Genomic DNA, 22498 nt, shown 5'->3' with positions numbered 1-22498 from the left:
AAAAATATTATAGAGGTTTAAATTAAATGTTAGGATGAAAAATTATCGCAAAAAATCGAGAAATGACTGAGGAAATTACCATGGTAGGAGTGTGCTTGAAATGAAGGGTGTACTTTACTGCAGATTGCTATGTGTTGTAAAAAGTACAAATATGGCCTATAAAAGGCACGGGACCCTGTATATTTTTTTTTCGTTTTTTATTAACACTTGGAACGAACTTTGAAATGTTTGCGGTCATTTATTTAAAATTAATAGAGTTAATTAGTGAGAGTAGACCAGTCGTTATAAAAATTAACCTCAAACAAATTGCAACAAAAACAAATTTTGTTATAATCAGTTAAGTGTGTATATTTTGACGACATATCAAAAATCGACAAACATCGACCAAGCAGTTAATTTAGAAATTAATCAAGAGTATTCCGCATTTTAGATGTAACACTAATGGCATACGCGGGGTATCGCACCTGTAAATCTTAGTCAACACGAAGCAGTCGATGCAAAGTTTTTATAATTTATAATTTTGATTTGATGTTTTCCACCAAACTCAACAATTTTTCAGTTAAATATGGTGGCGCCCAGTTTTTATTGGTGGAAGAGAGAACCCATATACAACTCACCTGGCAAGAGACCTTCCGAAAGTAAACTGAAAGACTTTCTCACTTACCGGCGCGAGCAGGATTTGAACCCGCGCTGACAGAGGTGAGAGGCCGTGTGATTTTGAGCGCGATGCTCTTTTTTTTTTCTTTTCTTTTTTTATCTTTCATTAATCAACATACAATTTACACCACAAAAGTCATCACAATGAATATCACAGTTTCAGATCTGGTTTAACATTTTACAATAAAACCATGTTAAAAGATAAACAGCTTTTGAAATCTCAACATCCATTCTAAGGTAATGGCGAATGTTATTAATTTGCTGACAAACAGACGGACATACCAAAAACTATTCGCGCCCCGAATTTCCGATTACGAGGACATACATGTAAAAATGAAATTGAACATTTTCTTTTCAACAGCATTATTCTTGTATTGATATTTAGAATCTTTCAGACGGGGTAGGGGGTGGACGAGAGTGCGATTTCTTTTTGCGTCGCCATCAACAATAAATATTAATCTCTCGACAATTATAAACAAAAATATAAGGACAGTATTCAGGCCCGTAGGCAGCATTTTTCAGGGGGGGGGGGGTACATAGACTCGCAACGCGAGTCTATCACCTCGCACCGCGAGGTACCACTACGGCAGGGGGTCTGGGACCGCTCAAGGCCCCCAGAAGCTCTGGGGTATTTGGTGCAAAATCCTGCAATCTAGCAATTTCCTGGCACTTAATTTGAATTTTGGAATCATGCCTTTTTTACTATGAATTTTCGTGATTTTCAAAAAGAAATCCCGACTTTAATAGTCACAATTCAAACAAAATGCCGACTTTAATAGTGCTTAGTAGTTTTCAAGGGGGGGGGGGTTCGTACGAACCCCACGAACCCCCCCCCCCCCCCCCCTGGCTACGGGTGTGGTATTATTTTCCTTTTTATTTCACTAACGAGCGTAATTTTCTATTTTCAATGAATTTATATCAGAGCTTTACCTACAACAATTGTCGCTACTAAACAATGTAGATAAGAGAATGAAATTATCAGCGTACACAGTCGTATCAAGTTGAATATTTTATACAATGATATGGTACTTCGTATATCGTGCATTCTGGATTGTATTATTATGTTCCCCAAACAAAGTTTGGGAACATATTGTTTTTACTCTGTTTCTTATTATTAGGGTCTTCCGAGCTTCCTTCGGAAGACCCTTCTGTTATTTTACTGTTTCTTATTATTATTTTTCCCCCGCTTTTTTTGTACAGGCGATTTCTCGGAAACCTTTTATCTGATTATTATGAAACTTTCAGTGTAGATACATTGCTTTAAGACCTAAAAACTGTTTTTTCAAATTTTTGATATGTACCTCCGTTTACGAGTTATTGCCCTTTAATTGAATTTTGGGGTGGTCTTTTGTCCAGCAGAAATCTCAGGAACTACAAATGATATCAGCAAGAAAAATGGAGAAAATGTAGGTAAGGTATTGTAGTTGTGCAGGAAGTTAAAATTATTGGCTAAACATTTTAACTTCAGAAGCTATGTGATGGCAAATTTTGAGAATTTTTTTCCCATAGAATTTAGTTGCTTTTTGTGTAATATCTTTTAAACTGGTATTAATTTGGTAAGACATATAGTACAAAAGTTGTATGTAATTACAAGAGCTTTCGAATGAAATCAAGAAAAAGGGACTGGCATCTATATTTAGGGGTCAGTAGCTCATAAACGTGTTTTTTTATTACTTAAAAATGTTGACATACATTGAAAAAGTTTGAATGAAATAATCTTTAAGATATCAAATCTTGTCATTTGGTATGATAAGAAACAAGCTTTGTGCTATATTTATTTTTATTTCATAAAACAAATGTGTGAGAATCGTACAGGAACAAGTTGTCTGTACAAGCCCGCCAAGCTGTTTCGGGGCCTCATGCTTGTGTAGTGCTTAGATAGTTGATTTAGATACATTGTTTTGATTCGACTTCTCTTTTTTAATTTATTTAAATAATTAACAAAACGCAATGTTTTTACACGATGAACTGTTAAACATCATGTATGTATGTGTGCTGTTGTAAGCTTTTATTTCACAAACCTCTCGGAAGAGGGTAAAAAACTACAAACAAAACAAGGTACAGTGTTACAAAGGCAAAAAGACAGTAAACATAGTAACCGTTACAGGTTATAAACAATTTGAAATACAGTTATTGACTGGACTAGAAAAACATCATTGACTAGTTTACGTAAAAAATACTGATACAGAGTAAAGATGAAAAATTACGACAATTCTAGTCCTCCATACTTTTGTACACACGAGGCATGTAAACAAAGCTAAACTTCACAACAGATAAACGTTTTCTGGCCCTAACGTTTAGCATAAATGATCAGTAGATACAAATACAATTAAAAGAAACATAATTATGTAAAACTTACTCCATGAGAGGGCAAGACATCGGAAAACAACAATTCTGTGCCGCGAAAGTGCGGGAATACATAGAGCGAGACTACAACGAAAAAACAGAACGTCCGGAAACGAAATCTCCGGACACTACATTCCCCCTCTGATTTCTGTTAGAAATCACTACATTCAAATAAAAATATCTACACTCACACAGGTGAGTTATAAATCACACATAGCAAATGATACTACAAATGTCACATTATCTATACTTCTAAAAGAGTAACTAACTCTGAAATTGGTCTCACATAAGTAACTCGCTCGCCGTTTTTCATAAGATCAAGTTCTACTTTGCGAACTTTGCCATCTTCACTCTTAAATGCCTTTGTGATTATTCCTAGAGGCCAATCGTTGCGGGCACTCTCACGATCTTTCATGAGGACTACGTCTCCTGGTTTCAAATTTGGATGGTCCTCCTGCCATTTCTTGCGCACTTGTAGGGTCTGTAGGTATTCCATCTTCCACCTTTTCCAAAATTCATCCGCAAGACCTTGAACACGTTTCCAATGTGAGCGAATCATTTCTTTACTCTCAAAGTTTGGAAAAGGACATACATCTGAAGTAGTTTTCATGGTTAGTAAGGTCGCTGGTGTAAGTATGCTCGGAGCTTCCGGGTCTGTCGACACAGGCAGGAGTGGTCTGTTGTTGACGATAGCACATACTTCAGCCATTAGGGTGACCAAAACATCATGTGTAAGTTCAGTTCGGTTTCGTAATAACATCGAATCTAATATTTTCCGTGATACGCCGATTAACAGTTCCCAAGCCCCACCCATATGAGAAGCATGGGGAGGATTGAATTTCCATGACGTTCTTGATTTTGAAAGGAAGGTTTGGACTGGACCTCTCTCCACAAACTCAGCATTGATAGACAGGTTCTTTGTGGCACCGATGAAATTTGTTCCTCTATCTGACCTGAATTGAACTACAGGACCTCGTATGGCCACAAAGCGTCTTAGTGCATTGATAAATGCAGCACTTGAAAGTTCCTCGATAACTTCTATGTGTATAGCTCTAGTGACAAGGCATGTGAAAAGTAAGGCCCAGCGTTTCTGATTTGCAGCTCCTCCTCTTGTCCTCCTGTAGATAATTGGCCAAGGTCCGAAAGTATCAACGCCAACAAACGAAAAAGGAGGACTAGGTCTTACTCTGTCTTCAGGTAGGTCTGCCATTTGTTGCCATCCAAGCTTCCCGCGTAGCATGCGACAAATCACACATTTGCTGATCTCAGACATGATTAAACGTTTTGCAGCAACTACCCAAAATCCAGCTGCCCGTACTGCGCCTTCTGTGAAGTGTCGTCCCTGGTGAGCTACCTTCTTGTGAAAATGGAGGATAAGCAGCTTTGCAAGGTGGCTGTTCTTGGGTACGATTATGGGGTGTTTGGACAAGTCGCCAAAATCCTTTCCAACTTGAGCTCTCCTTAATCTGCCACCAACTCTTAACAGTCCATCTGGTCCAAGTATGGGACATAATGGTTGAACTGAACTTCCCTTTAAAGACTTTCCCTCCTTAATTGCTTGAATCTCTGTACCAAATGCCTCCATCTGAACCGTATGGATAATAAGGCGTTCTGTTTCTGTTATAAGACTTTGGTTGAAAGGTTTCAATGTGGTATCTGTGTTATCACCACATTTTCGCTTCCTAAGAAAGGTTTTCAGGTAGGCTATGCTGTTAACAAGTCTTTCCCAATCTAGAAATCTTGTAAATCTCTGAGCGCCAAGCGTACTTTCTGAAACTGTCAATTTTTCTGTCTTGCAACAATGGATTTCTGGTTTCACCTCTTTGTCATTAGTTGGGTCAATGAGTGGGAAATCACATGTAGTGTGCGTTGACGAAGTGTCGGTGAGAAGAAACTTTGGACCTTTAATCCAGAGACTGTCTGGTAACATTGATGCAGGTATGCTCCTTGTGGCTACATCAGCTGGGTTAAGTTCAGTTGAAACGTGACTCCACTGGGATGGTTCACTGGATATTCGAATTCGACTCACTCGATTCCCAACATATACATGGAATCTTCGACTCTCATTTGTAACATACCCAAGGACCACTTGACTATCCGTGTAAAATGAAAAGTGTTCTCGATCTATCTGTAGTTGCTCTCTAATTGTGTCTCCAAGCTGGACTGCCATCACAGCCGCACACAGTTAGAGTCTGGGTATCGTATGGCCACTTGTTGGGGTTACCTTAGCTTTTCCAATCAGAAAACTTGATGTACAAGTGTTGGGAATTTCTCCGAACAGCTGCAAGAAGGCCACCGCTGCGATGGCTTCCTTTGATGCATCTGCGTATATGTGTACTTTTCGTCTGGTGGCATTTTTAAAAGAAAGTGAACTGTACTGTCTGGGTACTCGCAAATTCTCTAAAGCTGTCAATGAACGAACCCATGATTTCCAATCCTGGAAGAGAGCTTCAGGTAAGGGATCGTCCCAATCAGACTTTTCTGGAGATGACATCATGTTCCTAAGAAGTAATTTTCCTTTAATTATTACTGGCTGTGCAAAACCAATGGGGTCATAAATGCTGTTTATGACTGACAACACCCCTCGTTTCGTGTAGGGTTTCTCTTCACTTGAGACTTTAAATAAAAAAATGTCTGCATCGGTGTCCCAAAGTAGTCCTGGACTTCTTTGCAGTGGGAGGGAAGCTGTACCGAAATCCAGATCTTTAAGGTTCTTTGCGAGATCACTTTGGTCAAAGGAATCAAGAACTGCTCTTCTGTTTGATGTAAACTTGTGCAGTCGTAAGGCTCCACCTTCACTCAAGGCATATTTTGTCCTGTGGACAAGACTAACGGCTTCTTCCTCACTTGTACACGATAAAAGGCCGTCATCAACATAGAAGTTGTTGATCACCAGGTCTTTGACATCAGCACTTGCTGATTCAACTGCCTTTCTAAGGCCATAGGTAGCCACGGATGGCGAAGGACTATTACCAAAGACGTGTACGGTCATTTGGTAATCAGTGAGTGGACGGTCTGGATCATTGTTCTCATGCCATAAAAATCTCAGGAAGTTTCGATGTTCAGGAGTCACTTTGAAGTTATAGAACATTTGCTCAACATCCATTGTTACCGTAACAGCCTCCTTCCTGAACCGTAGAAGAATACCAAGTAAACTATTGCTAAGATCTGGTTCCTTGAGCATTACGTCATTCAGTGAGACATTCAGAAATCTGGCAGAAGAATCAAACACAATTCGTATGCTTTCTGGCTTTTTGGGGTGGTAAACCCCGAACAGCGGAAGGTACCAATACTCGCTTCCTTCAACCAGGTCTGGAGCAGTCTCTGCATGATTATTATCAAATAACTTCTGCATAAAGTCCACAACATGTTGACGTTTTTCGGCATTACGCTGGATACCAGCATCGAAGGATCTCGCACGACGTAAAGCTGCTTCTTTATTATTTGGCAGGCTCATCCTGTTTTCTCGAAATGGAAGTGGTGCCATCCACTGACCCTCTTGTGTTTTTTGAAACCCAGCATCCATAATATCTAAAAATCTCTGATCTTCTATTGACAGTCCTGGTTTTTCATCATGTTCTGTTTTCTTAAATACTGGGTCCATGTCTACATAAATCTTGTTCTCGCAATTTCTCATCAATGTAGGGCGACCATTACTAAGAACAGCTGTTTTGTTGACGTTCACTATGTCAGGACCATGTACTTTTCCAAGACATACATTTCCAATAACAACCCAGCCCAGGGGTAATCGTTGACCATAGGGTAGGTCATCCTTCCCGATTCGCTGTTCTAACACATTATGTGCCGTAATAAGATCAGGCCCAATCAGCAATTCTTTGTCAGCTTGCTCATTCAATCCTGGTATTGACGAAGCGATACCTTTCAGGTGAGGGAAGTTTCTGGCAGCAGCAGGTGACGGAATCTCTTCACGATTATTTGGGATGTCGTTGCATTCTATTAAGTTGGGCAGTTTCAAAGCACATGATCCATCCAGAGATTCTACCACGTATCCTGAGGCTCTCCGTCCAGTCACATTAAATCTTCCTGCGCATGAGGACAAAACATATTCCGTCTCTTTCCCATGTTCACCAAAGGCGTCAAAGAACTTTGAAACCGCTAATGACCTGTTGCTCTGATCACCGATCATGCAATAGAGTACTCTACAGTGGTGACGTTGTCCATGAGGATACACTCTGACCAACACTATTTTGGCACAGGACTTGGAGGTATATCCTGGAACTTTACAGATTTTGGTGCATTTGTTGAAAACAGTTGCATCAGTAGCATGATCGTTCTCCCCCTCATGAGCCCTTTGGGGAATAGGTACTCGAGGATCTGAATGGAGTGCGGAAGGATGTTCACTCGAACGACAAACCTCGCATCTCACTGTCTCCTTGCAAGTCTTTCCAAGATGTTTTTTTCTGACCACAACATTTGAAACAATAACCATTGTCTCGAATGTAGTTTCGTCTCTCCGTTAAAGGTTTGGAACGAAACTGGCGACACATGTTGAGTGTGTGGTTTGTTCCATGTATAGGACAGACTTCACTCTTCACCTCTGTTTTTCTTGTAGAAATGTGTGCTTTAGGACGAACTGGTCCCCTGAATGCTCTTGTGTCACTATCCTGTCGAGTACTATTGTTGTTGTCAAAAACAAACCCAGGGTCATTCCGAATGCGGGCCGTTCTTTGTATAAATGATACAAAAAGGAAGAATGGTGGAAATGTCACTTTATTAGCTTCTTTGTACCTATTCGCTTCATTTGTCCACTTTTCTTGTATGCTATATGGGAGTTTTCTCACAATTGGATTTATTTCAGTACTGGAGTCATAGTAGGCAAAGAGTAGTGAAAATCGCTCATCACGCTTGATGGAATCGATCTCCATAAGCAAATCTGACAATTCGAAGAGTTGGCTTCTATCAGTATTCTTTAAAACTGGAAATGCTGACACTCTGTCCTTTAACGAAGACTCAATGCTCTCTGGACTACCAAATCTTGAATCAAGCCTCTCCCAAATTAGTATCAATGCGCGGGAAGGTTCGTTTGGGTTTGCACTTCTAATGTTCATAGCCTGTCGTTTGGAGTTGGTGCCGAGATTCTGAATAAGTAGATCAAGTCTTTCGAGTGGAGAGGCACCCAACTCACTCATTACGTTTTCAAACGTATACTTCCATGTGTAATAATGTCCAGGGATATCATCGAAAGTGGTCAAGCGTGCAGGGAGTAATTGTTTTTTGGCAAGAAGTTTTGCAAGTTCATGAGTGTCACTAGACACAGAGTTAGTTTGCTGCACAAACACAGGAGCTTCAGGGTTGAGAATCGAGGGTTTAATGGAATCGGTCTGATCTCGCACAAACTTTTCTGTGTATTCTAGTGTTGACGGGATATCCAAATGTTGGATTGGATTGTCCATATTATGCTCCGAGGTTTCTGTATTATGCTCTTTGATTGATGATCTTGGGAGATAGTCTATATCCTCAAATTTATCAGGTGTAAAGCTGCCACCTAAAGACTCATTGTCTGAGAAATCAAACACCCTTCTGATAGCTCTCAAGCTTGATTGTGCAGCGTCATATTCGCGTTTAACTGTAAGCACGCAGCGGGCTGCCTTTAAATCTGCTTCTTTCTTCATAAGTTCAGCCTCTTCTTCTGCGTACCTCATTCTAGCTCTGGCTTCCTCTACCTTGGCTGTGTGTTCAAGCATCACGGCTGTAAGATGTGAACTCGAAGTGGTCTTGTAAGTACGTTCGGATTTTTGGGAACCTGGCTTTGGTAGAATGTCGTCTAATTGTTTCAGCACAATTCTCACTTTATCTTGTAAAGTTTTATTAATCAGGGACCTTGAAGACTCTTCCCTTAGACTGTTTTCGTGGCGCTGACTTTGTAAGTAGGATGCAAACTCTGCGGATGCTTTGTCGTATTTAAGCATCAGTTTTGTTAATGATGACTTAAAAATCTTTGCTCTTTCAAATGTCATAACCGGGTTTTCATCCATGTCCATTATGAGAGAATCAATGTCTCGCTTGATACAACTAAGTTTTAACACATGTTTAGCTACCATACTTTCAAACTGTTGTAAGCCCAAGGAAGTGAGGCTCCTGGACTCCCGTAGCTGTGGATTTTGATGAGGTTCCATACTGGATGGCTGCTCTCGCCCGAGGTAGTGGATTTTTTACTGTGCTGTTGTAAGCTTTTATTTCACAAACCTCTCGGAAGAGGGTAAAAAACTACAAACAAAACAAGGTACAGTGTTACAAAGGCAAAAAGACAGTAAACATAGTAACCGTTACAGGTTATAAACAATTTGAAATACAGTTATTGACTGGACTAGAAAAACATCATTGACTAGTTTACGTAAAAAATACTGATACAGAGTAAAGATGAAAAATTACGACAATTCTAGTCCTCCATACTTTTGTACACACGAGGCATGTAAACAAAGCTAAACTTCACAACAGATAAACGTTTTCTGGCCCTAACGTTTAGCATAAATGATCAGTAGATACAAATACAATTAAAAGAAACATAATTATGTAAAACTTACTCCATGAGAGGGCAAGACATCGGAAAACAACAAAGAAATTCTGTGCCGCGAAAGTGCGGGAATACACAGAGCGAGACTACAACGAAAAAACAGAACGTCCGGAAACGAAATCTCCGGACACTACAGTATGTATGTTATCAGTGCAGAGCAAGTCTTTACGGGGCCTCCTGGATGTAAACATTCACGAGAGGCATTGTGGGAAGGCCAGAGAATGGCGAAATCAAATTGTGATGTGTACATTTTATCACCGTATGTAGACATGTATATTCATTGTACAGCTACGAGCACATGAACTGCCCTCGATTACGTACTTAGAGCATTAGTCAATACTAACGAAGGATATATTGTTGTCTGAATCGTTTACCATGTTTCGACTACGAGAAAATTATGACGGTCATATTTGCAATGGATTGATAAAGATACAGTGCTGATATATTTATAAACTGTCCCCAGTGATATTGTAACTAGTAAGGAAAAGTTAATGGTGACACTTCAATGTGTGATGGAATTGGACGTTGCTAAAAAGGTTAGAACGTTTTACTTATCTAAAATCCACACAGACAGATAGGGTGGTATTAAAATGTCAGTATTTTGCGTACACGCACACTGATTTTTATTTAATGTCGATACTGTGTTCATAAGCTTTCTAATGACATTCTCAACTTCCTCATGATTTAGCTTTTACATTATAAATACTTGTAATTTTACTATTTTTTTTTAAAGTTTGTTTTTAGTGGGAGAGGTGTATTTGTTTGTTAAAATTCCCTCGTGAAATTTTCATTCATGGACTCCACCAATGCTATTAGGAGAGTGCAAATTTAGATTTATTCTCTGCTGTTCTAGGTTCACTGAAAGGGGAGATCTTTTTTGCGTGACATGAGACCTTGTTTATATGCTCGGTCTTCATTCACTCAATGACAAAATTCATTCGCATTATAAGGAGTAGTCCGAAATATCTGACGTTTTCCAGGCTTTTTTCCGATTTTGATATTTAATGTGCAATTTATTTAAATAATTAACAAAATGCAATGTTTTTACACGATGAAATGTTAAACATCATGTATGTATGTATGTTATCTCGGACTATGTAAGGAGTCCCTTATTTCATGACTCTTGAAAGATACTGTCTAACCACTTTATCACTTTTGAATGAAGATAAAAGAATTTGTTACAAATCCTTATTAGTCTTTTGTCTGTCATTCTTTAAACAAAATATGCAAAAGTTCAACAATACACAGGCTAGAATACTATACATATTGTTTATGTTGAATGGTTACTAAGTCGCTTTGTCCCAAAACGGAAATGCCCCATGCACAAACTTTCCAAAAAAAAATTCAGGGGCAACCAAGTTCATGTAGTATTGACCCCCCCTCCCCCAATTTTATTCATAAGTGCCCATAATACATATTCTGAGCACTCCAAATCTGTGATACCTCTGACTTTAACCCCGCACATGTCACAATATAAAAGCAGGGGTTAGAGTTAGAGGTATGTTGGATTAGAGCACCCCAAAACTTAAACAAGCATATTCTGGAATGAATACATGAGTTGCAAACATTTGTTTACAAAATTATATCATATGGATAAATATGTTTGTCAAGAGAATTTTTTTTAACCTTGGTATAGTGTTGAGTCATAAAGTTTAATGTTTAAAAAAAGGTGACCATAATTACCAAAAAAAAAAGTTTTCTAAGCCATTATTACCTTTCTCAAATGTCATAAATGTTGAAATATTTTATCTTTAATGATTTATAAGCTAGCCTCTAAAGTTAGATTATTCTCTCAGTAATAAATGCACACTTCATGCTGCCAAAGTTTACAATTAATATACACTTAAAGGTCTTACGTAAGGAAATAGCCAATCAAAATGATTTAGTCAATTGTAGTTCTATATGTAATGGTTTGGGCCGTGGATATCGGCCTGGGTAGCTCAGTCAGTAGAGCACCTGACTAGTGATGCAGGGGTCCCGGGTTCGATTCCCGGTCCTGCCATACATTTTCTCATTTCCTGTTACAGATTTGGTGCCGTTGACCACCCCTGGACTTGGAGGTGAAAGTCCTCCCAGGGGCAAATAAGAACTTGGGTTGCGTCTTCGAGGGCGAAGACAATTTAAGGAGGGAGGAATGTAATGGTTCTGGCCGTGGATATCGGCCTGGGTAGCTCAGTCGGTAGAGCACCTGACTAGTGATGCAGAGGTCCCGGGTTCGATTCCCGGTCCAGCCATACATTTTCTCCTTTCCTGTTACATATATATATAGAGACAATTTATTTTCCTTTTTTTCTTTTTTGGCATCTTATTTTAGGCCTACAGTATTAATTTTGGGCTCATTTACTAGGAATATTATAACTTTATTGGAATTGTCCCACTGAATTAAAGGGAACTCTTTTTTCAGGTGCGCATGATGCAACTTCCTGGATGGTGTGTAGTCTGTTTGTCAACATGTGAAACCCACGTGTATTTTGAGGTAGGTGTGTTTACTGTCAATTTTCTCTCTTAAATGCCGCATAAGGCGTCTTTTTTCTGATCTCAAATTTTTGCCCAAGAATTAATCTTTATTTTCTCTTTCATTAATTATCTGATGACAGTCTATTTAATTAATTAATTTAATTAAAGCTATATAGTAACATATAGTGAAATTATTTCCTTGTGTGAGACCTTAAGAGTAACAGGTAACGTTCATTTTGACTGCAATTTCTCTGATTTCAGGAGTAGCCTCCCCTGTTAAAGATCAATAATGGTGGATAAACAATGCAGGATGCTGTCATGTCATCAACAGAGAGTTTTGACACCCGTATACCCGTATTTCTACCAATCACCTCTGTAACCTTTGTTGTGTTCATCAGACAGGTAAGAAATACATGATAATTATTTTAAATAACTTTATTAAAATGAATAATAAAAAATAGAACAAATTTACTTGTACAGACTTCCTCATATAAGAAAATGTCACATTTTACAATGCGATTATACATCATTTATACATATCCTCATAAACGCAGTTGAATAGAAACAGTGCATGATAAAACATAACATTTATTACATGCAACACAATTTACAGAATATGTATTAAATACAAATTTCATACATTTAAATTACATGTATACACCAATGATACACATCATCAATGCCCCCACCCTTTTTTCACACTTACAACTTCCTTTTTAATTTTGGATCTGTTAGTGATTTACTGTAAGTGTCTTTTGATTTTTTATCTTAGAGCTGATATCTCTTAGATCTGTAGTATTTTCGTTGATATTTATATTTTAAAAGTTTTCGTTTCATTTTAAAGTAATTTTGCCTATTTTGTTGTTGTTTTAGATGATGGACCACTCTACTTCCTTTTACAACAGGTGCCCCTACAGATTCACAAAGTTCCAATGTTGATTTTCCATGACCCCCATTCAGTGAGTGCACAACTTTATGTATTCTACTTTCAAAATTTCTACTACTTGTAATACATTTTGGATTTGATTTTTAATATGCCCTAATCACAGATTCAGATTTTTATGTAGAAGTATATTTAATTTTATCAAGATTATTTGGTCCTAAAGTCAAATTTATACAGTCTTTTAACAAACATTTGTCTTCTTCTGTCATGTTTAATTCAAAGTCACTAGGCAACACTGAAGATTTTCACTTCTTGCTTTTCAGTCTGCGACAGGAAAATGAATGAAGTTGACAGGATTTCCCGCACTGTCCTTGGTAGCAGCTTATGATAGAACGGACAGCAGTAGACATAGCCCGCTTCATCAAAGGTAAGTCTCCGGAGTAGTGTTTGTAGCAATTCTCGTACTCTGTCCTACTTTGAAGCTTCAGATCTAAGGCAAATCTCTGCATGTATTCTTTTATGGCTTTGGATCTTCCGGGAAACATGTGACTGCTGAACAGCGCCTTAGCTGTCTGTTTTCTTTGAGAGTCAAAGAAATGACGCAAGTCTTTAAGGTTTTCGATGACATGTTCTTGTTTTTCAGATGCCCCGGATGCAGTGGCACTATCCCCATCACTGGTATAATGGGAAATGTCTAGTGGACGGTCATCACCCTGCCTGCCTTATTTTCTTCATGCTGGTTTTATTCACATCTGTGATAATTTTTCCCACTTTGTTGCAGGTCTGCTGCATGTTAGTAGCTGATGCTGGTTCAATATTTGCGCCAAGAAGCATACCACGCATACCCTATGTAGTAAGGCTGGTACCCATGTGACCGACAGCCATAGCCACATTTAGCTGTGCAGCTCTGCGTCCCCTTCTGGATCTCCCCACCTCTTCATACAGCTTTTCACGGCAACTTGTATAGTGGCACTTCTTACATCGGATGGAAAGGATCCATGCCAGGCCTCGTTTTTCCTCCCCATGCTGGTTCCAGTCCAGTGAACCATTACAATCTGGAAACTTCTGTGAGTGTTCTTTAAATGCATTATTCCACAATTTAGCAGTCTTCTCTTGGTGAAGTACTTTGTATGGTTTTGAGTTTGGGTAATCTGACACAGCGTCCATGTTGGAGTCTACAGGCTGGACTTCACTTGGTCCGGGTCGCAAAATCTTCATTTCACTGCTTCGGCTCTCAGCATCGGTAACTGCAAACATTCCATTCTTCTGTGGCCATACAACATCCTGAAACTCTTCTTTACTTAGCCTTCTTATGGGTGCTAGAGATTGGACTGGGCTGGTGGTCCCTGTACTATGCTGGCCCTTGTTGTGAGGAATACTTCCTTTTTTGAATTGATGTTGATGCAACCACTTTGGTCCCTTCTTTGGCATGATTATTATTTAACTGTACACTTGCAGACCTTTTCTAAGAATATGCTATTGTGTTGTGGTGTGCATGTTTATGTATTGTAAATTTTTATCTTGTTTATTTATTTTAGAGCTGCCTGGTCTTCTAAGAGAAATTCCATTCTTTGATGACTGATGGAAAAGCCTCATCACTCCCTACTGCTAAATAACCACTTATCTTAATCACCAGCCATTTATCAGTGATCACTTTTATCAAAGCTCCATGGTACGTCATTGAAGTCTTTCTTGGCACCATTTTTTCCAGTCCCTGACTTTGTTTAAAATTAAGATTGACAATTTTTTGCTAATTACTTCCTTATAAATCAGTAAACTTCCTGTTTCTTAGTTAATTAGGGCTTGTTAATTAGAGTTGAAAAAACTTTTATGCAGATGGACACAAACTCCAACATCTCAGCTTGCATATCATTCCAAATTTTTTCCTAAATAATTCACTCATTAGATTTTTTTGTGTTTTGAAAATGATATACTGGAGATCAATTTGACCAGAATTCTGCAATCTGTTTGGAAGAGTTATCTCCTATTTTTCATCCCTTAGGGTCAAAAATAGATTTTGATGCACTAGTATATGAGAGATAAATAACTAATAGACATTTTTCTGCAAATTTCATTTAATTTCATTAACTTTTAATCATCTTAAAGGTCTTACGCAAGGAAATAGCCAATCAAAATGAACTTAGTCAATTGTAGTTCTATATATAGAGAGAATTTCTGTTCTTTTTTTCTTTTTTCGGCATCCTATTTTAGGCCTACAATATTAATTTTGGGCTCATTTACTAGGAATACTATAACTTTATTGGAATTGTTCCACTGAATTAAAGGGAATTCTTTTTTCAGGTGCGCATGATGCAACTTCCTGGATGTTTGTCAACATGTGAAACCCACATGTATTTTGAGGTAGGTGTGTTTACTGTAAATTTTCTCTCTTAAATGCCGCATAAGGCGTCTTTTTTCTGATCTCAAATTTTTGCCCAAGAATTAATTTTTATTTTCTCTTTCATTAATTATCTACTGAGAGTCTAGTCACTTAATTAATTTAATTAAAGCTATATAGTAACATATAGTGAAATTATTTCCTTAAACATGTTAAACAAACTTTCCCTTGACAGTCGTGTCGGAAAGGAAAATCCATTTTGATTAGTTTAACAAAATTGTTGTCAGGATTCATAATTAGTCAGTTCTTTAAACATGTTAAAAGTAAATATTATACTGTGCTAGTTTTGTGCATTCATTTTTTGAAATGATGAAAAAATTCTACATATACCTCAAAGCATTACTTGAATTTCATTACTGTTTTTAACAGCTTGTACTAAATATCTAAGTGAAATACATGTACTTTTACATAAAAAAAAAATAGTGAATGGCTCTGAACACATGGTTTATAATTTATTTATCTATTAAAATCAAGAATTTTCATATTTGTTTTAGGTGCGACAGTATGTCTCCAGGTTAAGTGATTGTGTAGATTGATTCCCAGCATAACGATGATTTGCCAAAAGAGCATATGAATAGAAAATTGGTGATGCTTAAAAATATCAGCAGAATACAGAAATTAAGAGACACAGATGGACAAAAACCCTCTATCTAATATAATTTACATATTAGGCCTATACAACTAGAACATGTAACAAGTGAAATTTAAATGTATGCATATATTTACTGTAAATGTATTATATTCAGCGTGTATGATATTTGGCGGAAATTGATTTTTGAACAAGTTAGTGTGAATTTGATTTAGCGAATTCCTTTTTGTTTTTTTATTTATGTGTAGAGTGTAAGACATTTAGCGTTGTATTTGAATGAGCGGAAGTTGCTTTCCGCCAAAGGCGCTAAAAAGAATACACAACCAAATGTAATACGTTTACAGTATTAGAGCTGTTTTAATGCCAGAAGCTCAAATGGGTTTGTGATCAAAGTCTGTTCAGTTAATGTATATCACGTTTTACAGACGTTGTTATTTTCAACTTTCTCTCCAGGAGCACATGAACAAGTTTTATTACACTTTTCTTAAAACATCCTTAATAGAAGGACATTCTTATTTTTCATTTCATCTGCAGGGATATGCTCTTTTTCAAGAGGAGAACCACAGCTATGAAGGAAGACCCACTCGTTGTTTTGCAATGAGCTTTGCTCTAGTTATTATTAAAGTCTTCCGTTTCCAACGGAAGACCTTATAGTGATTCTACTGTTTATTATTAAGGTCTTCCGTTACCAACGGAAGACCTTCTAGTGATTCTACTGTTTATTAAGGTCTTCCGTTACCAACGGAAGACCTTCTAGTGATTCTACTGTTTATTATTATTATTATTTTTTTCCCTTTCGTCTCCGGGACCGTTGGATGGATTTTCCTGAAACTTTCACAGATTGAAGAGAACGAGTGTACCTCGAGGCTTTTTTTCATTTTTTCAAAATTCACTTCCGTTCGTGAGATTCGTCTGATTTTCCGGTTTTTGTCAGCAACTTTGTCCGGGGGTAAACTTGAAAACGACTAAAGATAATCGAATGAAACTTTCAGGGATGATAGATCTATTTTCTCTATGGTGCATGCACGTAATATTTTTTGTCGCCGTCACTTACGGTTGTCACCGGAAGTGATTAAATGAATCATCAATTTCAAACTTTTTTCTTTCAAATTGAAACCTATTTTTGTTTACTATATCTCGTTTTAATTCTCAAAAAATGTTGACCCCACCGGAAGTTGAATCTCCAACTTCCGGTTATATCAAAGAAAGACTAATCATTCTCTCATTTTTCAGTGCCATAAATCTCGGTCATGAAACTAGATAATGAGTTGAGTTTTACATATATCATAGTCACTATAAATGTCTAGAGTAACGTCAAATATTTTTGTAAAATTCACTTCCGGTCGGCAAATACGGCTTATTAGCTGTTTTCGTTGTCCAGCGTTTTTCTCATAAACGGTAAAAGATAGAGTCACCAAATTTTCAGAGTTAATAGATCTCACTTCGTAGGCATTCAGTATGGAGTTAAGAATGTCGGTCGTCACTTCCGGTCGTCACCGGAAGTGATTATTAATTCATAAATTTCAAACTTTTTTTAAAAATTGAAACCTATATCAATTTATTAGGTCTCGTTCTAATTCTCAAAAACTATTCACCCCACTGGAAGTTGAATCTCCAACTTCCGGTTATATCAAAGAAAAACTATTCATTCTCTCATTTTTCAGTGTCATAAATCTCGGTCATAAAACAAGTTATTGATTTGAATTTTACATATGTTATAGACACTATAAATGTCTAGAGTATATTTAAATATTTTTGTAAAATTCACTTCCGGTCATGAGATATGGGGTGGACATATTCAAACCTTGTTTTTTCAGTTTCTCAATAATGAATATAGATAGACGCTTGAAACTTGTAGAGTTGATCAACTAACATTAGTCCATTGTACACATACATTCAATTTTTTTGTCTGTCACTTCCGGTCTATACCGGAAGTATTTAAAAAATGTCGATTTTCCGATTTCTTCGAGTGATTTCTCAGAGATGGCTGGATATATTTTCTTGAAATTTTCAGTAATAATGTCTTATGAAATTGCCTTGCTATAATTATTTTTGTTTTTACAAAATTCACTTCCGGTCGGAAAATATGGCCGATTTTCTGTTTCTCAAAAGGAATTTTGTCCAGCATTTTTCTTGGAAAAGGTAAAATATAGGTTCATCAAATATTCAGGGATGATCAATCTCCGTTTGTAAGCGTGCAGTAGGGGGTTGAACATGTCGACCGTCACTTCCTGTCGTCACCGGAAGTGATGGAAAAAATCGCAAATTTCAATTTTTTTCTTTTAACTTGAAACCTATACTTGTTTATTAACTCTCTTTCAAAGTGTCAAAAGAATATTGAGTCTGTCGGTACTCAAAACAACTACTTCTGGTTTCTTGATAAAATAACCTTTTTACTTTTCGTCTCTTTGTCCCCATAAATCTCGCTTATATTTGAAGTCTGTCATATGATTTTCACATGTCTTAATAAAAAGTATTAACTTCTAGAGTTTTGATAATTTTGTTTTTCAAAATTGACTTCCGGTCGGTAGTAACCTACTACTTTTTCTTTCTTTAGTCTACTTCTTTTTGTTGAGAACTCTTTCAGATAGGGACGTGAAATGTTCAGGGAATATAGACAGTAAAGAGTCACTGTCATTTATAGAAAAACGTATTTGAATAGTACTTCCGGTCGTCACCGGAAGTTACGAGAAAGGAGTAAATAATTCGATAAGACATTTCTCAATCATTGTTAAGGCACATTTTCTGATACATTTAAATGGTTTTCGTAGGAATAGAAAGCTCTTTACCGGAAGTGGTCTAACGGAAGACCTACTCATTACTAGTAATGAGTGTCTAGTTATGTTCCCCAAACAAAGTTTGGGAACATATTGTTTTTACTCTGTTTCTTCTTCTTATTATTATTATTCTTTTTCTCCGGTAATTTTTTGTCCGGTAGTGTTCTCAGAAACTACAAAAGGGATCGATATGAAACTTTCCAGGATGATAGTATAGCGTTTGTAGATGTGCATAGTGATAGTCATTTTGTCTCCACGTGCATGCACGCGCGTGCACGTGCATTGCAATTTTGATACAAAAAATGGAATATCAGAATATTGAAGGAAGCGATATAAAACCTAAATAGGATGATAGTATATCATTTGTACATATGAAAAATAATAGTTTTTTTTTGTCAGCACGCGCACTCATGCGCGTGCACGGGCATTACAAAATTTGTACACTAACTTTGGAATCAGTCTAACTTTTTTGTTGTTCATTGAAATGGCTTGAAATTCATATCATAGGTAGATATTGAGACCCTTAACTGATTTGCATGGTCAAAATTACCAATTTGCACGCGCATGCACGTGCGCTTCAATTTGATTGGATAATACTATAACGTTTGTAACTATCTTATTTATGAAGCGAATGAGATGATATTCACAGCATACGTAGCCAATATGTGTATCTATATATTGGTGTAACAAAAAATTCCAACGCACACGTGCATGCGCGTGCAACGTTTTTTAAAAGTTCAATTTTAAAGGACGATAACGTTTTTGTTTGTCATCAAATTCTATTGATATATATGGTTTAGATGTGTCTTGGTACTCCTTACAAATTGCTGTGGTTAGAATTACTGCTCAGCACGTGCATGCACGTGTGCTGAATTCTGATTGGACGATTTTAAAATCGCTATAACTTCCTTATATTTGACGGAAACGTTATGAAATTCACACTGGGGGTATATGATACAAATGCCTGTTGAACGACATCAACAAAAATTCGGAATCATACACGCGTGCGCGTGTATGCGCGTGCAACGCTTTCTTTCATTTTTTGGTACTGAAATGACCATATTGAACGTACTACATGTAATTAAAGGCTAAAATAAAATGATTTTTTGCTATAGATTTAAAAGGACCTCACTTTTTAATTGGGGGAGGTTTGGGGAACATATGTAACGGTCCCCGTTACAATTAGAACTAGTTCTCATTAGTTTTTTTTGTGTGTGTGTGTGTGTGTGCGAATGTGCGCGTGACCACGTGTGTGTATATGTATGAAAGCATGTGTGTATATATATGCATGTGCGTGTGTGTATGTGTGTGTTTGTATGTGTGTACGTATGTATGTGGGTGTATCTATATATTTATTAATATATTTAATCTATCAGACGTTTATTTATAAGGAGCTCAGTGGTATTATACAAGAAAGTACGTGTCACATAATCAATAGAGATTGTTACCTGAGATAGGTGTTCTCCATGTGCTGTACTCTCCAATGTGATGCTTTACCAACTCTGACTCTGAAAAAAAAGAATCTCTTAAAGTTTTCGCCATGAGAGCTACAATTTGGAAATCACATTTATTTGGATAACAAATTTTTAAAGCTGTTGAACAGACCATTTCTGTCGGATGTAGACATTTTGTGCATTTCTTAGAAGCACGATCTACCAACAACTCACACATTTTCATTCTATAATAAGTAGGTTGGAAACATTAGGTCTAATTAATAAGATGTATTTGATTGACTAGAACATACTTTTTTTACTTGAGGAGAGTTTTCGACAAATGTAGGTATGGATTTCACATTGTCACTGAATGTGCGATATGATTTACTCCATAACACACACATTGTCCTCGTTCCTTATTTTCCGTTCCAAATGAACTTAACCAACACAGTGCGAAATAAATTATTTCTTCATTCATATTCTAACATTGTTATATAACCAGCGTGTCAAAAGTTTAAACAAGTGATAAGTCATTACAGAATGTGGTTGTTTACTAGTAGGACTTAATACGAAAACAAGTTAAAGAAATATAACGGCATGTTATGCTGGTGTGGACTACCGTAATCACCAAAACATAGGGGTAGGGGGGGGCTATTCTAAATTAATAGCTACAACAATTTTTGTTTTATTTGAATTTTTTTCATAGTACTTGTAAGTTGTAGCTTTTAAGTGAAGTATGCAGTGTAGCTGGAATAAACATGGATCGGATCATCTAATTTATTTTAAGTTTAACACAAAAGGTGAGTAATGATTGTCAACTTTTTGTGCTTTATATTTTGAAACGCTATATTTCATCCCTTACAGAATTTGATGATTTATTTCTGTGTGTAATTTGTAGAAATGTCTCATTAAAGGCATATTGTAAAACGTGGATTAGATCAGAAATACTTTTGAAGCTCTACATTTTATAATTGGCATTGGGACCAGAGATGCAGTCAATTTTGTGAATAATAGCATATTGTAATTAGCTAGAATTTAATTTAATTAGTCTGGTTAAGTTCAAATGTTCAACTCCCTTTTACGACAATGCCATATTTAATTGATTGTAATGCCTGTACAGTTTCTTACCGTAAATGAGGAGGGAAAGGGTATTTGAAAACCTTTATGTACATTATATTTTGAAACGATATATTTCATCCTTAACAGAATCCGATAGCGTATTTCTGTGTGTAATTCATAGAAATTAGATTTTGTGATTTTCACATTAAAGGCATATTGTAAAATGTGGAATAGACCAGAACTACTTGTGAAGCTCTACATTATATTATTGACACTGGGACCAGAAATGCAGTTGTGAAAAACAGTAAGTTGTAAAAAGAGTACAAATTATTTCAGTAGTCTGGTTAAGGTTTTCAACTTCCTTTTACGCAGTGTTATGTTTTACTGCATTGTGATGTATGTACAGTCTCTTACATGTACCGTAAACGAGGAGGCAAACCTTGTTTTTGTTTTTTTTGCACAGTAAGATATTTAATGACGAAACTCGAAAACCAGTTTTATGATAGTCTCCAAAGCCTCAGAACCTAACAATCCCGGCACAAGGAGGGTAGAGAAAGATCGATCAGATTTACCATCATCTCATCTCATTCCCCTGACCAATGGTCGTAGAGGAGACATGGAGGACGATCTATATATCATGGAACCTCATCCGCATCTGTCTCCTTCCACTCTAATCAGGGTGGGGCTGTCAATTCGAGTCCACTCTTTTATGTTGTCCATCCAGCTCTTCGCCTGTTGTCCACCTCTGCGCCCATCTTGAAAAGTCCTCTGTAAAACTGTCATTGGTAGGCTGTTGTGGCAAGTGATGTGTACAAACCGAGTCAGATGATTCCTTTTCACAAGCACTAGGAGGGGTACTTGTGGACCTGCCTGTGATGTTCTCTCTAGGAGATTCCCAGCAGTTATCTGAAGCACTTGGTCTCAAACACTAGAACTCGTCTGGTCCAAAGACCATAAACTGAGAACAGACTTCAGTCAAAAGTTTGATTACTTACATCTTAAGATTTATCTAGCACAGATGTTTTAAAAATTGCAGGTTTTTTAAAAAAAATCAAATTCAAACATATACTAAAAAAAATATTTGTTTATAACAATTAATTCGAAAGTTAATTTGATTTGAATTTGAGGAATATTCTCAGTTTATGGTCTTCAGGCCTGGTCGCCTCAACAGGCAGGGTCCAGCTCTCACAGCAGTAGAGAGGAGGGGGGGGGGGGCAAAACAAAGGCTTTGTAAAACTTATACGGTACCAATTTTGATGCACCAGATGCGCATTTCTAACAGTCCACAAGCAGAGACCTTGACCCACGGGGACATAATGTAAAACTTATACTTTGTACAGTGTAATGTTTGTTGGAAGGTGATG

The 22498-nt window shown here is 37.1% G+C and overlaps 3 protein-coding genes across 3 annotated transcripts in view; all 3 read right to left on the bottom strand.

Annotated features, from left to right (window-relative positions):
• Positions 1-20145, bottom strand: part of LOC125673020 (uncharacterized) — a 71987-nt gene extending 51842 nt beyond the window's left edge. Inside the window, exon 1 of the mRNA XM_048909272.2 lies at positions 20091-20145. The gene's annotated coding sequence lies outside the window, so the exon portion shown is untranslated. The remainder of the gene's footprint in view (positions 1-20090) is intronic.
• LOC130053656 (uncharacterized) overlaps positions 1-22498 on the bottom strand; it is a 231689-nt gene that overhangs the window by 153929 nt on the left and 55262 nt on the right. The window lies entirely within an intron of this gene.
• Positions 2655-9637, bottom strand: LOC130052940 (uncharacterized). The gene is made up of 2 exons (XM_056159228.1): positions 9549-9637; positions 2655-9231 (listed from the first exon to the last, which is right to left on the bottom strand). The coding sequence occupies exon 2, from the start codon at positions 7451-7453 to the stop codon at positions 5189-5191; it is 2265 nt and encodes a 754-aa protein (XP_056015203.1). The 5' UTR covers positions 7454-9231; positions 9549-9637; the 3' UTR covers positions 2655-5188.

Source organism: Ostrea edulis, chromosome 3 (genome assembly GCF_947568905.1).
Source record: "Ostrea edulis chromosome 3, xbOstEdul1.1, whole genome shotgun sequence".
NCBI classification, from domain to species: Eukaryota; Metazoa; Mollusca; class Bivalvia; order Ostreida; family Ostreidae; genus Ostrea; species Ostrea edulis.
Note: the sequence above shows the minus strand (reverse complement) of the source record. Positions and strands in the feature narration are given on the sequence as shown.